The following is a 24,622-nucleotide window of genomic DNA, read 5'->3' as shown; positions in this document are numbered from 1 at the left end:
ATTGTCTCAACTATTTTAGGCCCTGTGCATTTCTGAATAATTTTAAAATCAGTTTATCAAGGCCAACAATTTTATCAAGATCACAATTTTTCACTGATTCTGTGCTAGGATTTTTATGCTGAAAACTTCCAAAAACAAGGGGTATATATATATTAATCTCTATAGAAACATAAACCTTAAGAAAACTCATTAATTGTTGAAAGATTAAATCTAGATTTTTCACTTTTAATGTTGCACAGTTCAAGAATAACATTGTAAAGAAATCTGATGATTCAGTTGAAAATGTACTCTGTTGTCAAAAACAAAATCTGACAGAAGTGTCTTAAATAATATGGATGCTTATTATATCATTCAACAAGAAAATAAAAGATAAGTGTCTGTTGGCATTGGTTCAGCAGCAGAAGGATGTTAAGGCAGACATATGAGGGCTTCCCTGGTGGCGCAGTGGTTGAGGGTCCACCTGCCGATGCCGGGGACACGGGTTCGTGCCCCGGTCCGGGAGGATCCCACATGCCACGGAGCGGCTGGGCCCGTGAGCCATGGCTGTTGAGCCTGAGCGTCCGGAGCCTGTGCTCCGCAACGGGAGAAGCCACAACAGTGAGAGCTCGCGTACCACAAAAAACAAAAATAAAAACAATAAAACAAGTATGGTTTATGGCTAATATGTAAGTGAAAGATTCTCAAAAGACTATAGAATCTTTAGAAAGCACAGGAATAGAGGAACTGCAGGGTTTGTGAGAGGCCCACATACCGCAAAAAAAAAAAAAAAAGGCAGACATATGTGCTATGTTTATGGCCTTTTCCTCATGATCACAAAATGACTGCAATAGCTCCAGGTATCACATCCAGGTAAAAGCAGGAAAATAACAGAAAAGCTGCAGCTGAATCTAACCTTTTGTTGTAAAGGCAAATGCTTTCCTGGTGTAACCAAGTCTGATTTCACTTCCTTTTTCACCAGAAAAGCTAGCTCATATGGCTCTCCCAACATGCAGTGGAGAGTGGGAAGCAGAATACACAATGGTCATAGTTAACTTCAACCTATCATCTGAAATTGGGCACCCTGCTACCCCAAACAAAATTGTGGTGCTGTTATCAAGAAAGATAGGCTATCAAATATAAGTGTCTGCTACAAGTGATATACATTTTCTTTTACTGCTTTCTTAATTTCACATGAACAGAGATGAAAATTAGAAATATTAATACTTTGCTACTAATGCCAACCAAAGATTCCCCCTAATGTTATAATAATTTTACACATGATCTAGAGGTATTTTCATTAAAATCTTTGTTCAGGAATCTTAATAAGCTTAAAAAATACCCCCATAAGGATAAAAGACAGGCCTTTAAGATATTGTTTTTGTGACAGCTCTAGCTTTTGGCTGCATATTTGGCTCAGCTTCTGAAAAAAATAAAATCTAAAGGTTTCCTACTATTAGTCAATTAATCTTGTTATTTATCCTTTTAATTAATTAATTAATTAATTATTTTTGTACGCGGGCCTCTCTCCCGTTGCGGAGCACAGGCTCCGGACACACAGGCTCAGCGGCCATGGCTCACGGGCCCAACCACTCCGCGGCATGTGGGATCTTCCCGGACTGGGGCATGAATCCTTGTCCCCTGCATTGGCAGGCGGACTCTCAACCACTGCGCCACCAGGGAAGCCCTATCCTTTTAATTTAATCAACAAATGTCAGAAAGTCATTATCCCACTGAAAGATCTTTTAATACAGTAGTCTTACCTCAAGTATGCACCATATATGAAGAACAATCCCATCATTATTCCATTTAAAATAAAAATCACACCAACATAAAAGCAAGCAGGGTCTCCCAATCCTTTAAAAAGACACAGATTATTCAGTATTTAATGAATAAATTACTATACAGTAATTGGGCATAATTATCTCAATGCTTTGTAATCAAGAGCTAGTGAATTTGCTGAAAGCTTTGCTGCTCAGACTGCTGCTCTATTTAATAGTTACATTAGTACTTTCCCCATCCATGAGGCATTATTAGTTACATTTATACTTTTCCCTATTGAAGTGTTGTTATAGTGTAATGATTAGTTGGTGCTTCATTTTATTTAGGTGATGCTGCTATTGTTCCGTATCTAGAACTGTCTGTAGAGCCATTTGATAAATTACAAGCGAAAATCAATTGCATTAATTTTATCTTTTGCTAGGCTCTAGAATGAGTAAAAAACGGCCCCTGACTTCAAGGAGCAGCTTTAGTTTGTATGGGATAAATTGATCCATTATCATGTATAGCCAGGACCTTAATACTTAATATATCCTGTGTATAAGACAATACATATATATATATGTATATATATATATTAACACACACACATAATCTACTAGGTACTTTGCAATCATCATCTCACATAATACTCAGAACAAATCTTTGAAATTACCTGGTATGAAAATACGTTTTTTAATGGTTGAGAAAACAACACAGAAAACTTAAGTAACTTGCCAAAAGTTATTTAGCTGTAACTGGTGGAGCCAGGATCTAAAGGCTGGCCTTTCTGATTTCTTCTTCTTCTCTGATCATTCCTTTTCAGTCTGTCCTAGTAACTGCTCATCCTTTTACAGCCCCCCCTTCAATGTTGGACCACCTTAGGCTCTGTCATATACCTTCTTCTTTTCTCAGTCTGTATATTCCCCTTAAAGAAATTCTTCCAGTTCCATGGTTCCAATTATCATCTATATACAGATGACTCCAAGTCTACCTTCAGATGAGAACTTTCTTCTTATTCCTGTAGGTATGTATACGCAGGTAGCCACTTGACATCTACACTTTGGGGTTTCTCAGGTACCTCGAATTAATAGCAATTCAAACCTGCTACTTTTAAAAATGTTTCTTACCACTTTGAATGGAGGGACTCAGTTAAGCCAGAAACCCAACAGTGTTACATAAATTCATTCTCCTTCCCCTTCCCCATCAAACAATTACCAAATCTTGTCGTTTCTCCTTCCAGCTATCTCTCAAATCCATTCATTTTCCAGTTACCTTTCCTGCAATCACTTGCTGAGAGCAAAATAGTTTCCTACCTGGCCTCACTGAATTCACTTTTGTCCTTTACTAGTGTCTTTTCCATGTAACTGCCAAAATTGTGTTTTGAAAATAAAAATCTGCCAAAAGTCTTCAATGAATACACATAAAATCCTTAACTAGTAAATGGTCCTTCATTATCAGACCCTTGCTTACATTCTAAGCATCATTTCACACCATGTTTTCTTCTCTATCTCTCTGCTCTAGGAAGTCTAACTTTCAGTTCTCCCTTGCCTCAGGACTTTGGAAAATGCTGGTTCCTATTCTTGAAACACTTCTCTTAACCTCAGCAATCTTATTTTCCTATTTGTAACATCCACCACAGTTGTAACCGCTAACATCCCTCTTATGTTGCAAACTCTATGAGGGTAAGGCCCATGTTTACCCAGTTTATCTTGGGGTCCCAAGTGCCAACACTAACCTATAACTTAGTGGCAACTTAATAAATACCATATATGTACATATATAAGGTGATTTTTTCCCATCCCTCAGAAAAGTTTATACCTTATAAGCTGGTTCAGGCAGTCGCTCAATTCCTTTAGTTTGTACAAAAAAAAAAAAAAAAGTCTAATTGCCCTCAAATATCTTCTACCAATGCTGCTTTAGACCATGGTTATAAAGACCATCTGAGGGAATCAGTAAAAATGTAAGGGAAACATGGAAATACAAATTTAGGATATATTCTGAGAACTGTATGTTACTATACACAAGTCAACAAAAATATATTTATAAAACATAATGTTCTAGAGAATATGAAGAAATAAAGAAAAAACAACTATGTGTTATGCAAGTAGATACATGTGATTTCAAATAAGAGTTTCAAGGAACAGCATCATGCTAAGATTGTAACAGTGCTAAACTGCAAACATCTTAAACGGAAGTGACAATCACAGATCCTGGAAAACTGTCAGACGATTCGAAAAGCAGTTCTTTGACAAAGGTACTGATGTAGAAGATGTATATGAAGAGTTTGATTAGAACTATTCATGGACTGTGAGAGCACAAAAACAGCAGAATTTCTAAAGTAATCTATTATATATCTGATTTTTAAATATTTATGCATAACTAAATTTTTACATTAACTATTTATGTTAACTATTACAGGTAGAACTGTGACTATTTAATCTACATCCCCCAAATTTATATATTCAAGCCACCCCAGAGCTTTTTTTGTACCTTCTGAAATGGAGGAATGACTTATAATCAGTGTGGCCTTACACTGGAGCATATTAATACTCAAATTAAATTCCAAATTAATACTCTTATTAGCAAGTACATTGTCTTCTCAGAAAATTAAAGGGTAAATACACTTTTAGGTGAATCAGTTCTAGACTGTTTTTAAAGAAAAAAATCACAGTAGTTTATAATAATTCTTAAAGGAGTCATAACATTATGTTTATGTAAACATTAATGACAATACAACAGCATTTTAGGAAGAAACATGCCTTCACAGCTTTGAACTTCATTTAGAGGTTCTACTCTGGTCACATTCCAGCAGGTCTTTGTTTCCAGCCCAAATAAATTCATTATTCCCATAAATGTGCGATACCAGAAGGCTATAATCACCTACAAAAGATAAAATCAAAAAGATAATAAAGAAAAATTCAATATCTTCTTAATAAGAATTTTTCCAAAATACCATTTTATGATGGTTGCCTTTAACATTATAAACTTTGATGAATTTATTTAAATCATTTCATGTGGGAAACAATCATTTAAAATTTTATACACACAATCAACTAAAGTTATGTATTACTGAGTAATGCACATCTACAAAATTTATGTTGTGATCAATATCTCTGTAATACACTCTTGTAATCAACTCTAACATAATTAATAGTAGCTGTAAAATCAAGCATGAAGTACATAATTATAATTAATAGCAAAGTACAAAGATTTAAAGAAGTATTTTGTAACATTTCCCTTAGGTCCTTGAAATTATTTTCTTCATAGTCTAAAAACCAACTCATAGTCTATAAAACCAACTGCACATGGAATAACAGCTCCTGTGCCCATTAAAACTCTGACCAAGCAGATTTAATTAACCAGTACTTCCCAACCTGAAATCTACTTTAAAAAGTTTAAAGACAAGGGAAAATAGCAACAAAAAGATTACAGACAAAATGCTCATGCCTGGGAGATTTTTTAATAAATAATTTTACAGATTTGGGAAAAATAATGCAAAATCATTGGGGAAAAAAGTTAAAAAAAAGTAAAGAGGAGTTCAAAGGGAAACTAAAAATAACCTAGAACTAACTACTTTTACTATTTTGGTGACCATCCTTCCAGTCTCTCCCTAGGCATAAGAAACATGTAGCTAGAGTTATTCATTATGTAATATTATGTATTATAAGATGTTAATGTAATATACATCACTAAACAATGTCATAAACATCTTTTCATATATAATATTATTTATGATTTTATCACTTAATTTTATAAGATGACATTCTGTTTAAATTTATAACTTCTATTCTTGTGTATTTTTCATACATGTACAAAAAATTTCCACATTAAATGTATGTGCAAATTCTAGAATTATACTCCTTTCTGAGATGTCATTTAATATAGTAGAAAAGCATGACTTTGAAGTCAAAATAGAACAAAAAATTCTGACTCTGCAAGGTATGGTTTCTATGGTGTGAAGTAATCCTTCAACCTCTGAACCTCAGTCACCTCATCTGTAAAATGAGGTTAATATCAATAATAACCATCTTACAAGAGTGATTGGAGATTAGAGCTTATATATATAAGTACTGTCATATAGTAAGCATTAAATGCTTTTGTCTTTTCAAAATACATTGTTTCAAACTTACACTTTTAGGTGAGAAATTAATCTCATCTTTAGATGAGAAATTAATCTTGTTAACACAAAGTATGGACATTTACTTCAACACTTAAGTACTATATAAGGTCGCAAGCAAATGTAAATCTACATATTGTATCTATGCAATATGAAAATAAGACTGGACGAGTCCTTGTTGCCTGTCATTTACATGCTTTCAAGTTTTGAAAACAAATGAACTACACTATAATGATTACTTTTTCAAAGCATCAAAGAAGCTGAAAACTGTGCAAATTATTCAATAAATATTTTTAATACGTAAAAAGAAAAAAATTAGCTAATGTTTTAGAGACCATACTGTTGGAAACTAGTGGAACAAGAAACAGAGATGTAACGACAAAAAGTTCCAAAAGTAATCAAAAACTAAAAATAATACTTATCAAACACTGGAAAAAATGGGCCTAGTCTAATAAGCTAAGTCCTTATCTTATATACACAGAGTAAGTGAATGTTAACTAAAGTTGAAGATTCAACAATTAGGTTTTTTTTTCTTTTTGATTTTTCCATTTACACTAGAATTAGACAGATAATCATTAGAGGAAATATGGTCAGACTGCCTTTGAAAAGTAAGCTGGGATATAGAGAAAGCTGCTGCAGAAAACTGCTTCTTTCATCTTAGATCTTAGGTAGGTCTATACTATACAATTGTTACTACTACAAATTACATTGAAAAGTACTTATAGAAATTAAAAGAAAAAAAGAAAGAAATTTGGGAAACCCTTAAGTACTCTGAAATTAAATAACAATATTTAAGTATCCAATGGATCAAAGGAGAAATCACATGGGAAATTAGAAAATCACTTAAACTAAATGAAAATGAAAAAAAAGTCAATATTTAAATAATGTAAATTTCCTATTCCTACAAGTATAACTAGAACTCCTGTGAATAATATAAATCAAACACAAGAAGACCCTTAAAGGTAGAGAAAAGAGGCAAGCTAGATAGGAATGTCAGGGCCCAAGGAATGACATGGTAATAGGTTCCCTGGACTTTCCCTTTGCTTTATTTTCTCAGGTTTGGAGTTAAAGATATTTTGATACTTGATACCAAAACCAACGAAGAAAGTACCAAAAAATTAAACCACATACTAATACCCCTTATAAAGATAGACGTAACAAACCCTAACAAAATATTAGTAAATAGATTTCAGCAATATATTAAAATAATTATATGCCATGATCAGATGGGGTTTATTCCGGGATGCAAGACTATTTCAGTATGAAAAAATGAATGTACTCCATCATATTAATGGAACAAAGAAGATAAATTCCATGATCATATCAATTGGTGCAGAAAAAGCATTAGAAAAAATTCAATACCCATTCTGATAAGAACTTACAGAAAAAACTAGGAATAAGAGAGGAACTACCTCAATCTTATAAAGGTCATGTGCAAAAATACTTACAGCTAACTTTATACTTAATGGTTTGAGACTGAATGCTTTCTCCCTAAGATCAAGAATGAGGCCTGGGGCTTCCCTGGTGGCGCAGTGGTTGAGAGTCCGCCTGCCGATGCAGGGGACACGGGTTCATGCCCCGGTCCGGGAAGATCCCACATGCCGCGTAGTGGCTGGGCCAGCGAGCCATGGCTGCTGAGCCTGTGCTCCACAATGGGAGAGGCCACTACAGTGAGAGGCCCGCGTACCAAAAAAAAAAAAAAAAAAAAGAATGAGGTCTAGATGTCCACATTCACCAGTCTTAATAAACATAGTACTGAAAGTTCTAGCCAGTGCAATAAGGTAAATAAGAGAAATAACAGACATACAGATTAAAAGAAAAAAATAATACTCTATTTGCATATTAAATGCCTCACTATGTAGAAAATCCCAACATATGTGTAAAAAAAAAAAATACTCCTAGAACTAATAATTGAATTCAGCAAGATTGCAGAGTAAAAGATAAACATACCAAAAAAATCAACTGTATTTCCATGTAACAATGAACATGTGGGCATCAATATTAAAAATATAATCCCCTTTATCATCATTTTAAAAAACATGAAATACTTAGGTGTATATTTATCAAAACACATACAAGACTCGTATGCTGAAAACTACACAATGCTTTTGAAAGAAACCAAAGAATACCTAAATAAACAAGCGACACACTATGTTCACGAATTAGAAGACTCAATAGCAAAGAGGTCAATTCTCCTCAAATTTATTTACATGTTTAATGTAATTCTTATTAAAGTATCAATAGAATTAGATATAGAAAACATTATTGTTAAATACACATTAAAAGGCACATGAACTAGCTAAACCAATTTTGAAAAAGAATGAAGTGAGAGAAATCAGTTTACCTAATCCAAGACTTACTGTATAGGTACATTAATCAAGACTATATGGTACTGGCAGAAGGATAGACACATAAATCAATGGAAGAGAGCAGGGAACCCAGAAATAAACCCATAGAAATATGCCTAATTTATTGTCACATAGGTGCAAAAGCAATTCAATGAAGAAAAGATAGCCCTTTCAGCAAGTGGTATGGAAACTACTGGACATCTATAGGTAAAAAACAACAACATAACCTTTACCCAAGTCTCACGTCTCACATCACATAAAGAAATTAATTCAAAATGAAATGGATCACAGATAGAATTCTAATTGCTTTTAGAAAAAAACATAGAAAATATTTAGCATCTAGGGCTAGGCAAAGAATTCTTAGACTTGACACCAAAAGCACAATCCACAAGAAGAAAAATTGCTAAACTGGACTCCATTAAAATTTAAAAATTGTCTTATGCAAAAGACTCTACTTAAGAGGATGAAAAAACAAGGTATAGACTGGGAGAAAATATTTGTAAACCACATACCTGGCAAAGAAGTAGTACCTAGAATATATAAAGAACATCCTAAGATTCAACATTAAAAAAAAAACCCAATTAGAAAATTAGCAAAAGACATGAAGACACATTTCACTGAACAGGGTATATAGATAGCTAATAAACACAAAAAAGGAGTGTTCAACAACATTAGTCATTAGGGAAATGCACATTAAAACCACAATGATAAATCACTACATTCTGATAAATCAGAATCATTAAAATAAAAAGTAGTGACAACACCAAATGCTGGAGACCCTGTGGAGAAAATGAATCACTTATACATTCCTGGTAGAAATGTAAAACTGCATAACCACTCTGGAAAACAGTTTGGCAGTTTCTTATGGTTTGTTCCTTTTTTATTGCTGAATTGTATTCCTGGTATGAGTGTACCACAGTTTCTTTAACCATTCACATGTCAAAGGACATCTGTGTTGTTTGCAGTTTTGTGCTACAATGTATAAAGCTACAATAAATGTGTATAGGTTTTTATGTGAATATAAATTTTAATTTCTCTGGGATAAATGTCCTGGAGTACAACTGCTGGATTATATGGTTTACATCTGCAATTTAAAAACTGGAAATAATTTAATATCCATAATAGGGAAATATACAAATAATTTTGGAATTCATAAAATGGTTAAAATTAAAGAAAAATAAATATGTACATACATTTTCAAAAATTCCAAAATAAAATACTGAGGAAAAAGTTGTAGAGTGATATGTTCAGTATGAGAACACTTATGTGAAATTACAAAAACACATAAAACAATCCTTGAAAAAAGAACTGGATGGATATACACATTAAATTCACGATAATGATGCTTGTGAGAATGGGAAAGGAACAAACTTAACTGGGAAGCAGAACAAAGATGACTTTAACTATATTTATAATGCTTTATTTATTTTAAAATATCAGAAGCAAAAATGATAAAAGAATAGCATTTATTTATTGTAGGTGGTTGACCACACATATTTGCACATTATTCTCTAGCTTCTGCAATTTTAAACATTTTAAAATCAAAATAATAATTTTTAAAAGCTATAAAATATGAAGAAATAAAAAGCTAGACTTTTTAACTAATCTGCTGGATTCTGAGATAACTCAAAAGTAGTTCTTACCATGCTGTCAAGTCAGCATTTATCTTCAGAGTTCACAAACTGAATCTACTATTTTTTTTCTTCTTTTTTCCAATTTCTAGAATTTGAAGACTATCATAAAGTTCATACTTTTTTTAGTATTGGGAAGTATTCATAGATTTCTAGCTATATAACTAAATAAATCTTGCCTTATTAATGTATCCCCAAGGTCACTATTCTACTCGTCACTGTCATTGTCCCTTCATGTGATCAGTATGCCCATCTACACGGTCTCTAAAGCCAACAGATGCAACAGACAAAGAATTAATCTCCAAAATATACAAACAGTTCATGCAGCTCAATATTAAAAAACAAACAACCCAATCAAAAAAATGGGCTGGAGGCCTAAATAGACATTTCTCCAAAGAAGACATACAGATGGCCAACAAACACATGAAAAAATGCTCAACATCACTAATTATTAGAAAATGCAAATCAAAACTACAATGAGATATCACCTCACACCAGTCAGAATGGCCATCATCAAAAAATCTACAAACAATAAATGCTGGAGAAGGTGTGGAGAAAAGGGAACCCTCTCACACTGTTGGTGGGAATGTAAATTGATACAGCCACTATGGAGAACAGTATGGAGGCTCCTTAAAGAACTAAAAATAGAACTACCATATGACCCAGCAATCTCACTACTGGGCATATACCCAGAGAAAACCATAATTCAAAAAGAGTCATGCACCACAATGCTCACTGCAGCACTATTTACAATAGCCAGGACATGGAAGCAACCTAGGTGTCCATCAACAGATGAATGGATAAAGATGTGGTACATATGTACAATGGAATATTACTCAGCCATAAAAAGGAACGAATTGGGTCATTTGTAGAGACATGGACGGATCTAGAGACTGTCATACAGAGTGAAGCAAGTCAGAGAGAGAAAAATGAATATTGTATATTAACGCATATATGTGGAATCTGAAAATATTGGTATAGACAATCTTATTTACAAAGCAGAAAAAGAGACACAGATGTAGAGGACAAATGTATGGAGACCAAGGGGGAAAAGGGTGGGTGGGATGAACTGGGAGGTTGGGACTGATATATATACTATTGATACTACGTATAAAATAGATAACTAATGAGAACCTACTGTATAGCACAGGGAACTCTATGCAGTGCTATGTGGTGACCTAAATGGGAAGGAAATCCGAAAAAGAAGGGATACATGTATACGTATAGCTGACTCACTTTCCTGTACAGTAGAAACTAATACAACATTGTAAAGCAACTATACTCCAATAAAAACTTTTTAAAAAGAAGCTATTGTACTTATATTTGTATCTATTTTGCTTTTGCCCTGATGTTACTTTTATCAAATCATTCATTTATTTCATTTTATAAATCAAGGAGTAGGTAATTTGATGAATACTGATTAAAGAATGCTTCAATAATATCTTCCCACAAGGTTTTCTCTGCTGATGTTTTGTAATATATGGTCTTTGTAAATACTGCAGTAGCCATGTACTGCTTTTCACCAAGACTTGCTTGGGGAAAAGAAGAGGAATTTAACAGGATATATTTTTGCTAGAATTAGAAAATAATAGGTTGAGGTTTTAAAAAAAATAAAGCCAACAGACCACCTCCCTCGAGAATCCTTCTTGGCTCCTTCCCATTTGGCCTATTACGCTAGTCATTAATTCCATACTAAGGTTCTATCCTTTAAGTTCATGTGAGCATAATTTCTGGGGCTTTTAAATTTAGGACAGGAACTTTTGATACACTGCTCAACTATAAGGACACATACAATCAATAAACTTTAAAATCCCCTCCTTCCTATAACATCATTGTGCTTACTATTTTTATCTGATAAAGAAGAATCCCTCTACAAATATTTGTTCCCAAATATTGCTTACCTCTGGATAAAGATGGAAGCGTTTCACTGTATTAATTGCAAGGGGATATTCAGTAAGCTTGTCATTCATAATCATCCATAGTCCTTCCAAAAATGAAGGTGCTTCGATAATGGTTTTGAAGTAGGAATAATAAAGTCCCTTTAAAAAAGTATAAATTGTCAATGTAAGTAAAATTTGAAAATATTTATTTTTATACCTCTTTTTAGAACAATTTACTCTGAAAAAAAGAAAAGGATAGATAATAAGACTACCTAATTTCTCCTCGCTAGTGCATTCTTGGATGCAAAAAAGGCATACATTTTCAGGTTATCACTATAATATTCTTTCATATTTTCTGTAGGTTTGAAAAAGAGTTAAAGGGATGGTTAAACATTTTAAGGAGCTTTTCTAACCACACCTTAAAATATGTAAACAATATATTTTTAATTTTACCAAGCCTGATTTTACCCCCCCATTATGAGATGCCTAGAAGTTGAGATCTGATGATTCTGGCACAAACAGAGATGACTTCATGTCCTTGTATGTGTAGAACTTTGCATAGAGAAAAGTACTTCTTTTTCTCCAACTCTTAAGAAATAACAGTGACTACAAGAGCATTAGATGCAACTTTGCGCTTTCATCTTACTTCCTAGTTCCATCTATTGGCTCTGCACAAAGTGAAAGCTAACTAAATGTGAACCGACTATTGTTCATGACACAAATGCTGTGTCCTAAAAAAAGGATTACTTTAGTGCATTATTCCAGCATGTGGAATAATGATTTTATTAGGTTACTAAAAGTGCTGTTTAAATTCCAAAGATTAACAAAAGCATGTTGTTTCATATTACTTCCTTATCAATTTCCTGCTTTCCTTCCTAAAAAATAAAGGGCCACATAGTTTGTAATACACACTCCCTCAAAAAACATTAAAAGCAATTTTCAACCCCACACTCATTCCTGCTTCATACAACTATAGGTACTTTATTTTTGATAGACTAAGCAACACTAGTGACTATTAAAATGAAAGATCTGGGGAGCTTCCCTGGTGGCGCAGTGGTTAAGAATCTGCCTGCCAATGCAGGGGACACGGGTTCAAACCCTGGTCCGGCAAGATCCCACATGCCACAGAGCAACTAAGCCCGTGCGCCACAACTACTGAGCCTGCGTTCTAGAGCCAATGAGCCACAACTACTGAAGCCTGGGCACCTAGAGCCCATGCTCCACAAGAGAAGCCACCGCAATGAGAAGCCCATGCACTGCAACGAAGATCTCTGCAACTAGAGAAAACCCACACGCAGCAATGAAGACCCAACACAGCCAAAAATAAAAATAAATAAATAATTTTTTAAAAAAGTATAAAAAAATTAAAGATGTTTTAGCTGATGTCTGAAAAAGCATTTACTCATAATTTTGATTAGTAAAATAAGTTCATATAAGGATCTTTCCCTTTTCTTATGAGAAAAACAAGGCAATACTACAATGAAAGGATATTTAATATGCATGTCTATACTTAAATAGAAAACATATAAATTTTTATTAATAACAGTTATTATTTTGGGGCCAGGTACTATGCTATGTGCTTCATTCATTTTCATCTTCCTTCATTTTCAGTAAAACCCTGTAAGGCTGGCATTATTCCCAGTTAACAGATGAGACTGAGAATCAAAGTTAACTTACTAGCCATTACGCAAGAAAGCACAGAACTGCTATCTGAATCTAGTGATCTGTCATCAAAGCCCAGACTCTGCCACAGCTATGCTCTTTAATATTTTATATCCTGTCTTTGGAAATAATACCTATAATAACAATTCAAATGCCATACAAATGCTAACACACCCAATTCTTCAGCTTTATAAGTGGCTATACGGTGAGACTTAAAAAGCAATGGCTGAGATACCTAGAGTAGGCAGATTTATAGAGACAGGAAGTAGAATAGAGGTCACCAAGCAGCTAGGTGAGGAGTGAGTGTGAGTGGGGAGTTAAGTGTTTAGCAGGTACAGTCTGTTTGGGATAATAAAACTCTGGAGATGGATGGTGGTGATGGTTGCACAACTATATAAGTGTATTTAATGCCACAGAACTGTATACTTTAAAATAGTTGAAATGGTAAATTTTGCTAATTTTTTTAATTAAAAATTTTAAATTTAGCCACAATTAAAACCAAAAAACAAAAGTAGTAGCTAAACAGTCAGGAGGGCCAGTTTCAATTCTTCTCTTGGCCCCTAACTAGCTGATCTGGAAGACAGCCCTGGTCTCTCTTAATTGTAAATTTCTGCAATTCTGGCATTCTTTTTCCCATTTAACCCGCGTAACAATTATGTGAAATACATATGGTAGATAGATTATCTCCATTTTATAGGTTAGATGTCTAAAAAACAGAAAGCATTATATCAAAAGTTGTCTCTTAAAAGAAATTATCTTGAAATCAAGAGAGCTAAAAGAAAATTTAAAGAGCCAGATAAAACATGGGGTCTCCCAACTCCACCCTAAGAGAAAGCAATTTCTGATCATTTTGGTAGCCCTGTAACACTTCTTTATTTTTTTGCGGTACACGGGCCTCTCACTGTTGTGGCCTCTTCCGTTGTGGAGCACAGGCTCCGGACGTGCAGGCTCAGCGCCCATGGCTCACGGGCCCAGCCGCTCCGCGGCATGTGGGATCTTCCCTGACTGGGGCACGAACCCGTGTCCCCTGCATCAGTAGGCAGACTCTCAACCACTGCACCACCAGGGAAGCCCCCTGTATCACTTCTTAAACCTTGTCTTTGTTTTCCTTCTTTCTCAGCTATTATAATTGATCTTTATTATCTTAAAAAGGAGTCTGCCTTAGGAGAGGAGGAGAATGAGGTAAAAGAATCCTGAAACACTTTTGTTATGTTTTATTTTTTAGATTCCATACATAAGTGATAAAATAGAGTGTCTTTCTCTGAATTATTTCACTAAGCATAATACTCTCTAGGACTACCCACGTTGTTGCAAATGGCAGAATTTCATTCTTTTTTATGGTTAATATCCCACTGCATATATATGTATATATTACATCTTCTTTTATCTATTCAACTCTTGATGGACACTTGGGTTGCTTCCATATCGTGGCTATTGTAAATAATGCTGCCATGAACATTGGGGTGCATGTATTTTTTTTTTTTTTTTTTTTTTTTTTTTTTGCATGTATCTTTTCAAATCAGCATTTTTGGTTTTTTTTGGATATGTGCCCAGGAGTGGAATTCCCGGATCATATGGTAGTTCTATTTTTAGGTGTTTTTTTCGGGCCTCTCACTGTTGTGGCCTCTCCCGTTGTGGAGCACAGGCTCCGGACGTGCAGGCTCAGCGGCCATGGCTCACGGGCCCAGCCACTCCGCGGCATGTGGGATCTTCCCGGACCAGGGCACGAACCCGTGTCACCTGCATCGGCAGGTGGGCTCTCAACCACTGCGCCACCAGGGAAGCCCTATTTTTAGTTTTTTGAGGAATCTCCATAATGGCTGCACTGTTTTACATTCCCACCAACAGTGTACAAGGGTTCCCTTTTGTCCACATCTTCAGCAACATTTGTTATCTGTACACTTTTTGATGGCAGCCAGTCTGACAAGTGTGAGGTGATATCTCATTGTGGTTTTGATTTGCACTTCTCTAATAATTAGTGATGTTGAACACCTTTTCATGTGCCTGTTAGCCATTTGTATGTATTCTTTGGAAAACGTCTATTCAGGTCTTCTGTCAAATTTTTTAACTTTTTCTTTTATATTGAGTTGTATGAGTTGTTTATGTATTTTGGATATTAACCCCTTATCAGTCATAGCATTTGAAAATATTTTCTCCCATTCAGTAGGCTGTCTTTAAGTTTTGTAGATGGTTTCCTTTGCTTTGCAAAAGCTTTTAGGTTTAACTAGACTCTATTTGTTTATTTTTACTTTTATTTCTTTTGCCTTAGGAGACAGATCAAAAAAAAATATTGCTACAATTTATGTCAAAGAGTGTTCTGCCTATGTTCTCTTCTAGGAGTTTTATGGTTTCAGGTCTTACATTTAGGTCTTTAATCCATTTTGAGTTTATTTTTGTTTATGGTGTGAGGACTAAAACACTTTTTTATTTAAATAATAAACCTACAGGCCAGATTTCAAAAACAAACCTATGGTTACCTAAGGGGAAAAGTGGGGTGGGGAGAGATAAACTAGGAACCTGGGATTAACATACACACATTACTATATATAAAATAGATAACCAACAAGGACCTACTGTATAGCACAGAGAACTCTACTCATATTCTGTAATAATCTACATGGGTAAAGAATCTCAAAAAGAATGAATATATGTATACATATAACTGAATCAGTTTGCTGTACACCTGAAACTAACACAACATTGTAAATCAACTATATTCCAATAAAATTTTTTTTAAAAACAGCAAAAATAAAACAAAATAAACCTATAGGCTATAGCTTGAAAAACAGTGCAATTCACCAAAAATTCATTTCAGTTCCTAATAAGTTTCCACGTTATAGTCTCACTATTCTTAAACTACAAATGAATTCATTAGAAGAAAGAACCTAACCATTTCAGTGCGAAAAGTCATCTCCCGTTCCAAGGATGAGAGGTGAGAAAAATGACGATCATTTTCAAAAAGTGTTATTAAATGTATCCTAGAAGAAAAATAACATGTTTCAAAAACAGCACTAAAATAACTATTATAAACAAAGTATGAAAGCCATAAAAAGATAAAGAATAAATTTTTATAATAAATATTGAGATAATTTTGTAACTTGCTAATTTGTATATTTTTAGGCATTCATAAGCTAGCATTAGCACACAGCTGAAATTCCTTAACTCCCTGGGTCCTAATCTTAATTGTGTATCTAAAACTCCTGCAGATCTAATCACCCTTCCTCCTACTCCAGGCCTCTAAATCAGAACAGAAGCATGTTTTTGTCTGTTTGTTAGGTTTCACAAGTGTTTCCAATGTACCAGGTTTGGGAAATGCCTCTAAATGTTGAAAAGCTTTGGAATATAATTTTTTTTTTGTGTGTGTGTGTGTGTCTGTGTGTGCGTGTGTGTGTGTGTGTGTGTGTGTGTGTGTGTGTGGTACGCAGGGCCTCTCAGTGTTGTGGCCTCTCCCGTTGCGGGGCACAGGCTCCGGATGCGCAGGCTCAGCGGCCATGGCTCACGGGCCCAGCCGCTCCGCAGCATATGGGATCCTCCCAGACCAGGGCACGAACCCGTGTCCCCTGCATCGGCAGGCGGACTCTCAACCGTTGCGCCACCAGGGAAGCCCCTGGAATATAATTTTAAATAAAATTATTTTAGGTTAAAGCAATTTTAAATAAGTATAATACTACACAAAGTGCCAAAAAACACAGGACTGTACTTTGAGATATTTTATTAATGCAACTTAAAAAAACAGCTGTAGGTACTGAAAACAGGTGCATATGTGACAAATAAATTATTGTCAGCAATTATGCTATCCTTAATTTACATAGTAGATGCTTTCCAATGAAGTAAAAAATAAATCAAAATTCCATATAGCAACCCTGTCTTTCACTCACCTTCGTTTACACATAGGACACATGCCACGGTACCAACAGCTGTAGGAAATGTTTCTTACCATTACAGCCTTAGTTCTAACATCGAAATCTCCCTGCAGAATAATGATCAGAAGAGCACTGTCCCAACAGGATGTGGGGCAGATCCCATTCTTCCCAATAGTAGAAATCCTTGAGCTCAGGTAGAAATGAAGATATGTCAGAGGAAAAATATTATTTTACATAGAGTTTTTACAAACATATCATTTGTGTAAAATTATGTGCAGGTGTATGCATACTGAAAGGTTCATTTAATTCTGTATTACCATCACAGAGTGTTTATCTTCATTTCTACCTGATTTCCAATTGACAGGTGTCACTGAAACTTTATCTCTGAGTTTATGTCACTAACAACACTCAATTACTATAAAATGAGGAAGTTTTCTACATGAAATAAACATGAAAAGTATACTACAAAAGCTAGATATTTAAGAAATATAGTGGTGAATCCTTTGATAAAGCAAAAATATTTTAATTCATAAGTTACTATTCCCCTAATGCATCCATTTATAAAAGTTGCTTCACATGAGGTTTTAAAAAAGGTTTTATATACACATATATGTAAACTGGTGCACATACAGACGTTCTATACACGTAACAAGCAGTTATTGTTTTATTATATGCAAACAGCAATGGCAATTTTTAATTCAAATGTTTTCATTGATTTCAAACTGAAACTAATCTTACCAGTGCAAAATTGCCACAAAGACAGCTGGAAAAAGAAGAAAAGAAAAAAGCCATTAAAAGCTGCTTCATTATAATATACCTTTAAAACAACTATTTAATAATTTTTAAAACAAACATTGCACTGTTGGAAGTTCCCAATCATGCTTCTCCAGCTCTTTTTCTATAGTCTTACCATCCTGAGCTCATTCCTACCACTCTTCAGTATTTCTCAGATTTACTATTTTTATGCCACGATCAGCAAACTATATGGCCCATGGTCTGTTTTTGTATTATCTGCAAGCTAAAAATATTTGTTAAATTTTTTAAGGGTTATAAAAATAAGGAAGAAGAATAGTTAACAGAGACCGTATGTGGCCTGTGAAGCTTAAAATATTTACCACCTGGGTCTTTATAGAAAAATTATATACTTGCTACATATGTTAACTTTCTACCTAATACATACATAATATACTCTGAACCACTTTAAAATTAAACCTATACCTCCCCTCTCAACTCAAAACAGATGCCCCTCTGATAAGGTTTCATTAACTCTTAAGATGCACAGAGAATGCCTTATTCAACTATACTTGTATCCTCTTTCTTATTCTCCAGACAGTTACTCTTAAAAATGACACTTAAGGAAAAGATCAAATATCCTACTAAGTCCATCTAGCTTTCCAAAAACCCTCAAAATATTCGTGTGCCTCTCCCTCCCCTTACTCCACATTCCACACCTGATAAAATGGTAAGGTGTAATGAATGACGCCAATATTGTAAAACTAAAGAAGTGCTTATCACAGTTCCTTTCAAAGTTGTGATAAAAAGCCTGTCTCCTGGGCCCCCGTATCCTGTCTCTGTCAATCTCACCTCTGATAGTGACCCAACCTTATACTTTACTGAAACAAAGATCATTTAATGCGAGCACTCCCAAAGTCTCTTATATCCACTTCAGCATTTCTCTACATAGTAATCTTTGCTTCTCTATTCTCTACCATCTCAGAAGAGGAAGCATCTCTTCTTTTCAACAGTTAGCATCTCAAATTTGTGACTTTAATTTCATCCTTCCCAATTACTCCAAGACTGCACTATCAAGTATTCCCTCTCTTGGAACATTAATCCCACCCTCTCCCCTTGGTTCTTCCCTTCAGCCTTTAATTTTCCTAGGCCTTAAAACACTTCTCTTGATCTAGTAGGCCTTCCAACTATGAAGTATTCTCTCCTCCACCCCCCTGCCATTATCTAACAAGATTCTTAGCCAATTTCTTTCTTCTAAGTTCCTATAACTCTTTTAAATGACCAATGATGAGTTAGTTATCAACATCAATGGCCTCTTTCACTTCTGCTTTTCAATCTCTCTGTAGCATTTGACCAGATTCTTAGATTTCTTCCTCTGTTATCTTCCATCATATCAACTCTTTCTGACCATTTTGTTTTTATATGCTTATTTATCTGGTTTTCCTTCACTCACCTCTTAAAACTAAGTATAACAGGTTTTCCCAAATAGCTTTACTTTGCCCTCTTTCCTCTCTTGGAAATCTCACTCAATCTTAACGTTCCAACTCACTTCCACATGGATAATTCCCAAATCTACACTCCTCATGCCTGAACAAATGTTCTCTCCCCCTCTCCTCACATTCTTTTCCTCTTCTACCTCACTACCTACCCAGTTCCTCTCAATTTGTTACTATCAACTTTCACCTCTGTCCTCTCTTCTCCATTCCTACTGTTGCTACCCTCATTAAGACCACTATTGCCTGGATTCCAGCATTCAATTATTTTTTCTGCTTTTCTCAGTCCATAACCAGTCCATTTTACACAATGCTGTCAAATTATTCTCTCTGAAGCACACTTCTGATCATTTTACTCTATTTAAAAATCATTCAATGCCAACATCGTGAATGTACTAAATGTCACAAAATTGTTCACTTTAAAGATGCTTAATTTTATGTTATGTGCATTTCACCTCATTAAAAAATTATCTTCCTAAAGAAAAGAATCAATCGGTGCCTCCCTACAGAATGAAGTCCAAATACCTTAAACCTAGGCTTGAATTAGCCTCTCCATGGCTGGTCCCAACCAACCTTTTGAACTTCCTACTTTCTCCTCTTTTTGTACCCTTACTCTGCTTTCATATTTTCTTACTTCCATGACTGATTATGCTGTTCATTTTTTTTTTTTTTTTTTGCGGTACGCGGGCCTCTCACTGTTGTGGCCTCTGCCGTTGAGGAGCACAGGCTCCGGACGCACAGGCTCAGCGGCCATGGCTCATGGGCCTAGCTGCTCCACGGCATGTGGGATCTTCCTGGACTGGGGCACGAACCCGTGTCCCCTGCATCGGCAAGCAGACTCTCAACCACTGCACCACCAGGGAAGCCCTATGCTGTTCTATAAGCCTCTAAACTTGTTCTGTGCTTCAGGCATCCAAATATTAGCCTTTTGGTCACAATTCAAATCCCACCTTTTCCTAAAAGTCTTATCTGATCTCATTTCCCACTTCCCATTCTCCAGTATGTTCACTCTTTGGAACTCTCATAGCACTTAATATACTCACTCATCATTTCACCCAACATTGACTGAGTGCCTTCAATGTGCCAGTCATGGGTGCACCAGGGCTTGTGTTTGGGCAAAACACCTCTATATTCAAGACCATGTTGATTCTGGATGTGGAATGTATTTGTTTCCATAATTGAAGACATTTTTTGACAAAATCTAAATATGAACCCCCATCTATTATTTCTCAAGTATTTTCAACATACCCCAAATGCGGACATTCATTCTACTTTAATTAACATCAGCAGTCAACTTATGATAGTAATCACAGTACCTTACATTAGGAGACATTTATCTATGTTTCAATACACATCAGCAGCCAGTCTGACCAAAGACTAGGCTCAAAACTGATTTTAATGAAACAGCAATATTTATGTCTTAAGCTACAGAAAATGAGGAATACAAACAAACATCTTTCAAGTGCTTAAATAAGAAGAAAATTTAAGCATCAAAGCTCCTCAGCAAGATGAAAATAAATGGAAAACATGGGTAAATATATTGCCTAATGTGACTCTATTTCCGCTATTAAAGATTCTCAACTCATTAAGATAACCAACAGTTTATTTTGCTTTATTCAAGGTGCAGAAAAATACAATGTCTGACCTCTCCCCCCCAAAAGCTACCCTATCATTTTCACAACTTGTGATAAATGGCTGCCTTAAGATGACATTTTGTTGGTGACACATGAAGTGATCACTGTTCCTGAAAACCCTTAAAAATGTTTTAAAAGAACTTTAAAACAAGGGGACTGGAAATTCTTGTCAGCGATTTTCCAGAGATTGGACCTCGCCATTATTGCTGCTAGACTTGCTTGTTAAACTGATCTGCAAGATTCACCAAAACCACTTCCAACCTGAGGCTCAGAGGGCCCGCGGGTCCCTCGGATGCGAGCCTACCGCGCGGGAGTGCTGGGCCTCCTGCCGTCGGGGCTCCTGCCGAGGGCTTTCCGCGGTCGACTCTGCTCACCTATGCCGAGGGTCATACTGCCCGTGAACTGATATCTCCGCAATAGATGCACCTTGTCGCGGAGCTGCTCCATGAAACATCTGAGGAATTGAAAGCGGCCGAGAAGAACGGTCCTTCCGACCACTTCCATTTGCAGGCAATTCTGCGCGTTCAGGTTTCGGGTCCTCCGCGGCGAGTACTTCCGGGCGCCCCCTGGCAGGTTCCCATCGCATGCGGGCAAAGGCAGCTCCGTCTTTTTCACCTTCCCCTTCGGCTCCTCGTCCAACTCCGGCTCCCCGGCTCCGGTGGCCCGGCGCCGCCGCTGCTTAGACTGCGTGGAGCGGAGAGAGTGCGACGGCTCTGAGGCCGCTTCTTTGAGCTTGTTCCTCGTTTGCCCGACCATTTTCTCATAGTCCCTGTTCGGATGGAGCTGCTACTCTCTCCGGCGCGGGCCCGGCCGAGTCGGGCGAGGTCCGCAGGTGTCTGGCTCGGCTCGCAGCCTCAACGACTAGTCCCCGCCGCCGTTGCGGGCCACCGGGTAGTCAAGGCGACCGCGAAACCTGGAAGGGGGGCGGCGTCAGGCCCAGGCTGCCCCGCGCGGCCGGTGCGCCGCCCACGCGTGCAGCCCCACGTGCGCAGACCCTGCGCGCAGCTCGGCGCGCATCCTCCCACGTGCGCCTCCACGTGTACAGCCCCAAGTAAGCGGACTCCGCGCAGAGCCCCACGCGCGTCTCCTCACGCTTATCCTCTCACGTGCGCCGCCCAGCTCACCGCTGCCCTACGCTGCTGGTGGACAAGTCTGAGGAACTTTCTTCGACTTTAGGCTTAGCTTTGTTATTTTTACCAAAAGATTGTCTGTCTCGAGGTTATTGAAGGGAAAGGAGATCTCAACTGAAAGAAATAACCGTAGAAGGAGAGCGAGGGAAGGAAGTGGGCGCCTGTGATGCGCCTGGCACTTATTAGGAGCGTCTCTCCTCGCCGCCTTGGAACACTTAGCATTGGGCACTCAGTCCGTCTCCTACGCCGAGGCAGTGGCCCGAGGCCGCAGGCAGCAGGTGGCAGAGCAGGCGTCAGCCCGGTGAGTCTAATCCCAGAGCCTCTGGTTGACAGGAATTCGGTGATGTCCCCTTCGCGGACAGCGCTTATTAGTCCGTTCTGAAGTGAAATTGTGACCCCAACAAGGTTGCTCAGAATTCGTCAGCAGTTGAGCGCGGAGTTGCGCTCAGTAGTCTCCCCCTTCTGAACTAGGGACCACCCAGGAACATGTGAGAGGGGAGCCCCATAGTCACTGCACAGCCACACGTGATGCCAGGGCGGCTGGCAAAGATGGACAGGGGCCATTGGTATTTTTCATGTTCACTGTTACAGGCCGTGCCGCTTCACGTCCCATCTGTTTGATCATGGATCGAACTCCCTAAGCTCCTTCTCCCCCATCTAATCTAGGCTCACTGTGGCCAGGTTAATTTTCCGCATGCCACACCCTTCAGAAATGCTTGTGGCTCCCATTAGCCCGCAAATAAAACGTAAACTCCTTAGCTTGTTCATCGGTACCTTCAGCAAGCTGCCCCAGTCTGCCCTTTCAACTTTAGTTTACCATGTCCGAGGACACAAATCTTCCTTTCCAGTCATTACAAGTGAGGTCCGTAGTGTGACTCCATAACTATCCGTTTACTTATACCGAAAAGCCCTCCTGTAGCTTTTTCATCCATTTCTGCCTGCCCATCTGAATTCTATCACCCTCCGAGCCCCAGCCCACATTAATTTCCCTACTCTGAAGGTCTAAAGCAGTTGCTGACAGTATTATTCATCTTGTCACTTATTTAAATTCAATAAGTGCTAATATTAATTTGTTGGTTTGAAAGATTTTCTTCAAGGAGTGTTTCTACATTCCTGGCACAATGTTTGGTGCTTAAAATGTTTTCGCATCTAGGGAATTTCCTGGCAGTCCAGTGGTTAGGACTCCGCGGTTTCGCTGCTAAGGCCAGGGGCCCCCGCGGCCGCGGCGGGGCCAAAAAAAAAAAGTTTTCACATTTAATTCACACGATAACTTTGTACGAATTAGGAAACCGCGGGTCAAGGATGTAATGATTTACCCAACTTTTAACAGCTAATAAATCGTCCAATCCTGAGTTTAAAATACAAGGTACTTATGGGTGGTTGATAAAAATATATTATTGAGTAAATATGCAGATTCAAAAACTTATTTTTTCGTATGAGTATTTTAATATTGTTTTTGGAGTGCAGTGATTTTGTTTCCCTTTAATAAAAAGGGAATTGTAGAATTATGTTAAACTTATAAAATGAATTGGGTGGATTTGCATCTTTTGAATGTATTAGAATATCTGGTTCTGGAGCCTTTTTATTTTTCTTTAGTCTTTAAGTTTCCTTCATTATTAATGATGTATTTACATTGTCTACTACTTCTGCTATCAATTTGGGAAATTTATATTTTCCAATAGACGTTTCAAGTCAGCTGAATTATACATCCTACTTTTACCTGAAATTGATATGGCCATCTGTGCCTTTTCAAAAAATCAGTGTTTTCCCAATTAATCTGTTTATCCTTCAACTCTCCGTGATTTTAATAGATGTGTTTATTTTAAGTTATATCTTGTTGAATATTTTAAAAGGTAATCTGAGGGTCCTTGTTGATAGGTTATTCATTTAAGTGATTTTATAAGTTTTATGTCTTTGTTTTTCATGAGGAGTGGGTATTTTTGTGGGAAGTAAGGAGTGGCTGCTACTGGAATGTTGGCCAGATGTCATTTTTAGTGACATTTTCTTGTAAAACTTTGAACTATCTGATTTTGGTCTCCTTCTTTTCAGTCTATTTTGCCTATTTCTTATGTTTCCCTTTTGTGAATTTGTTTGTTTCTTGGAGTTTCCAGTTGTCTTTTGGATCACTCCATGTCCTAACAGAATAAAGCATATTCTTTCTGTTGGTCTAGCCCTTGAAAGTACAAATCTGGTCATTTTTGGCATTTAAAAAATAATTTTTATAATAATGCTCATTGTACTATTATTTATATAATTGAAAATTAGAAGTAATCTCCATGTCAAACAATGAATTACAGAACACTGATAACAGTGAAGCATTACTAAATTGACTAAAGTCGTTTTGAATGAATATTTAACAACATAGGAAAATACTCATGATATAGTGTTAAAGGTA

At 36.7% G+C, this 24,622-nt stretch overlaps 1 protein-coding gene across 1 annotated transcript in view; it reads right to left on the bottom strand.

Annotated features, from left to right (window-relative positions):
- The window catches only part of DPY19L2 (dpy-19 like 2), a 95,225-nt gene extending 73,229 nt beyond the window's left edge, over nt 1-21,996 (bottom strand). The window contains exons 1-6 of the mRNA XM_032643570.1: nt 21,472-21,996; nt 17,977-18,001; nt 16,266-16,353; nt 11,735-11,872; nt 4,497-4,617; nt 1,740-1,833 (exon numbers count right to left, since the gene is read on the bottom strand). Coding sequence (XP_032499461.1) covers nt 1,740-1,833; nt 4,497-4,617; nt 11,735-11,872; nt 16,266-16,353; nt 17,977-18,001; nt 21,472-21,853 — 848 coding nt within the window. The 5' untranslated portion in view covers nt 21,854-21,996. The remainder of the gene's footprint in view (nt 1-1,739; nt 1,834-4,496; nt 4,618-11,734; nt 11,873-16,265; nt 16,354-17,976; nt 18,002-21,471) is intronic.
- Nucleotides 21,997-24,622: the final 2,626 nt, after the last annotated feature.

This window comes from Phocoena sinus, chromosome 9, assembly GCF_008692025.1.
Source record: "Phocoena sinus isolate mPhoSin1 chromosome 9, mPhoSin1.pri, whole genome shotgun sequence".
Taxonomy (NCBI): Eukaryota; Metazoa; Chordata; class Mammalia; order Artiodactyla; family Phocoenidae; genus Phocoena; species Phocoena sinus.
The sequence above is the reverse complement of the archived record's forward strand: the minus strand, read 5'-3'. Positions and strand labels throughout refer to the sequence as shown.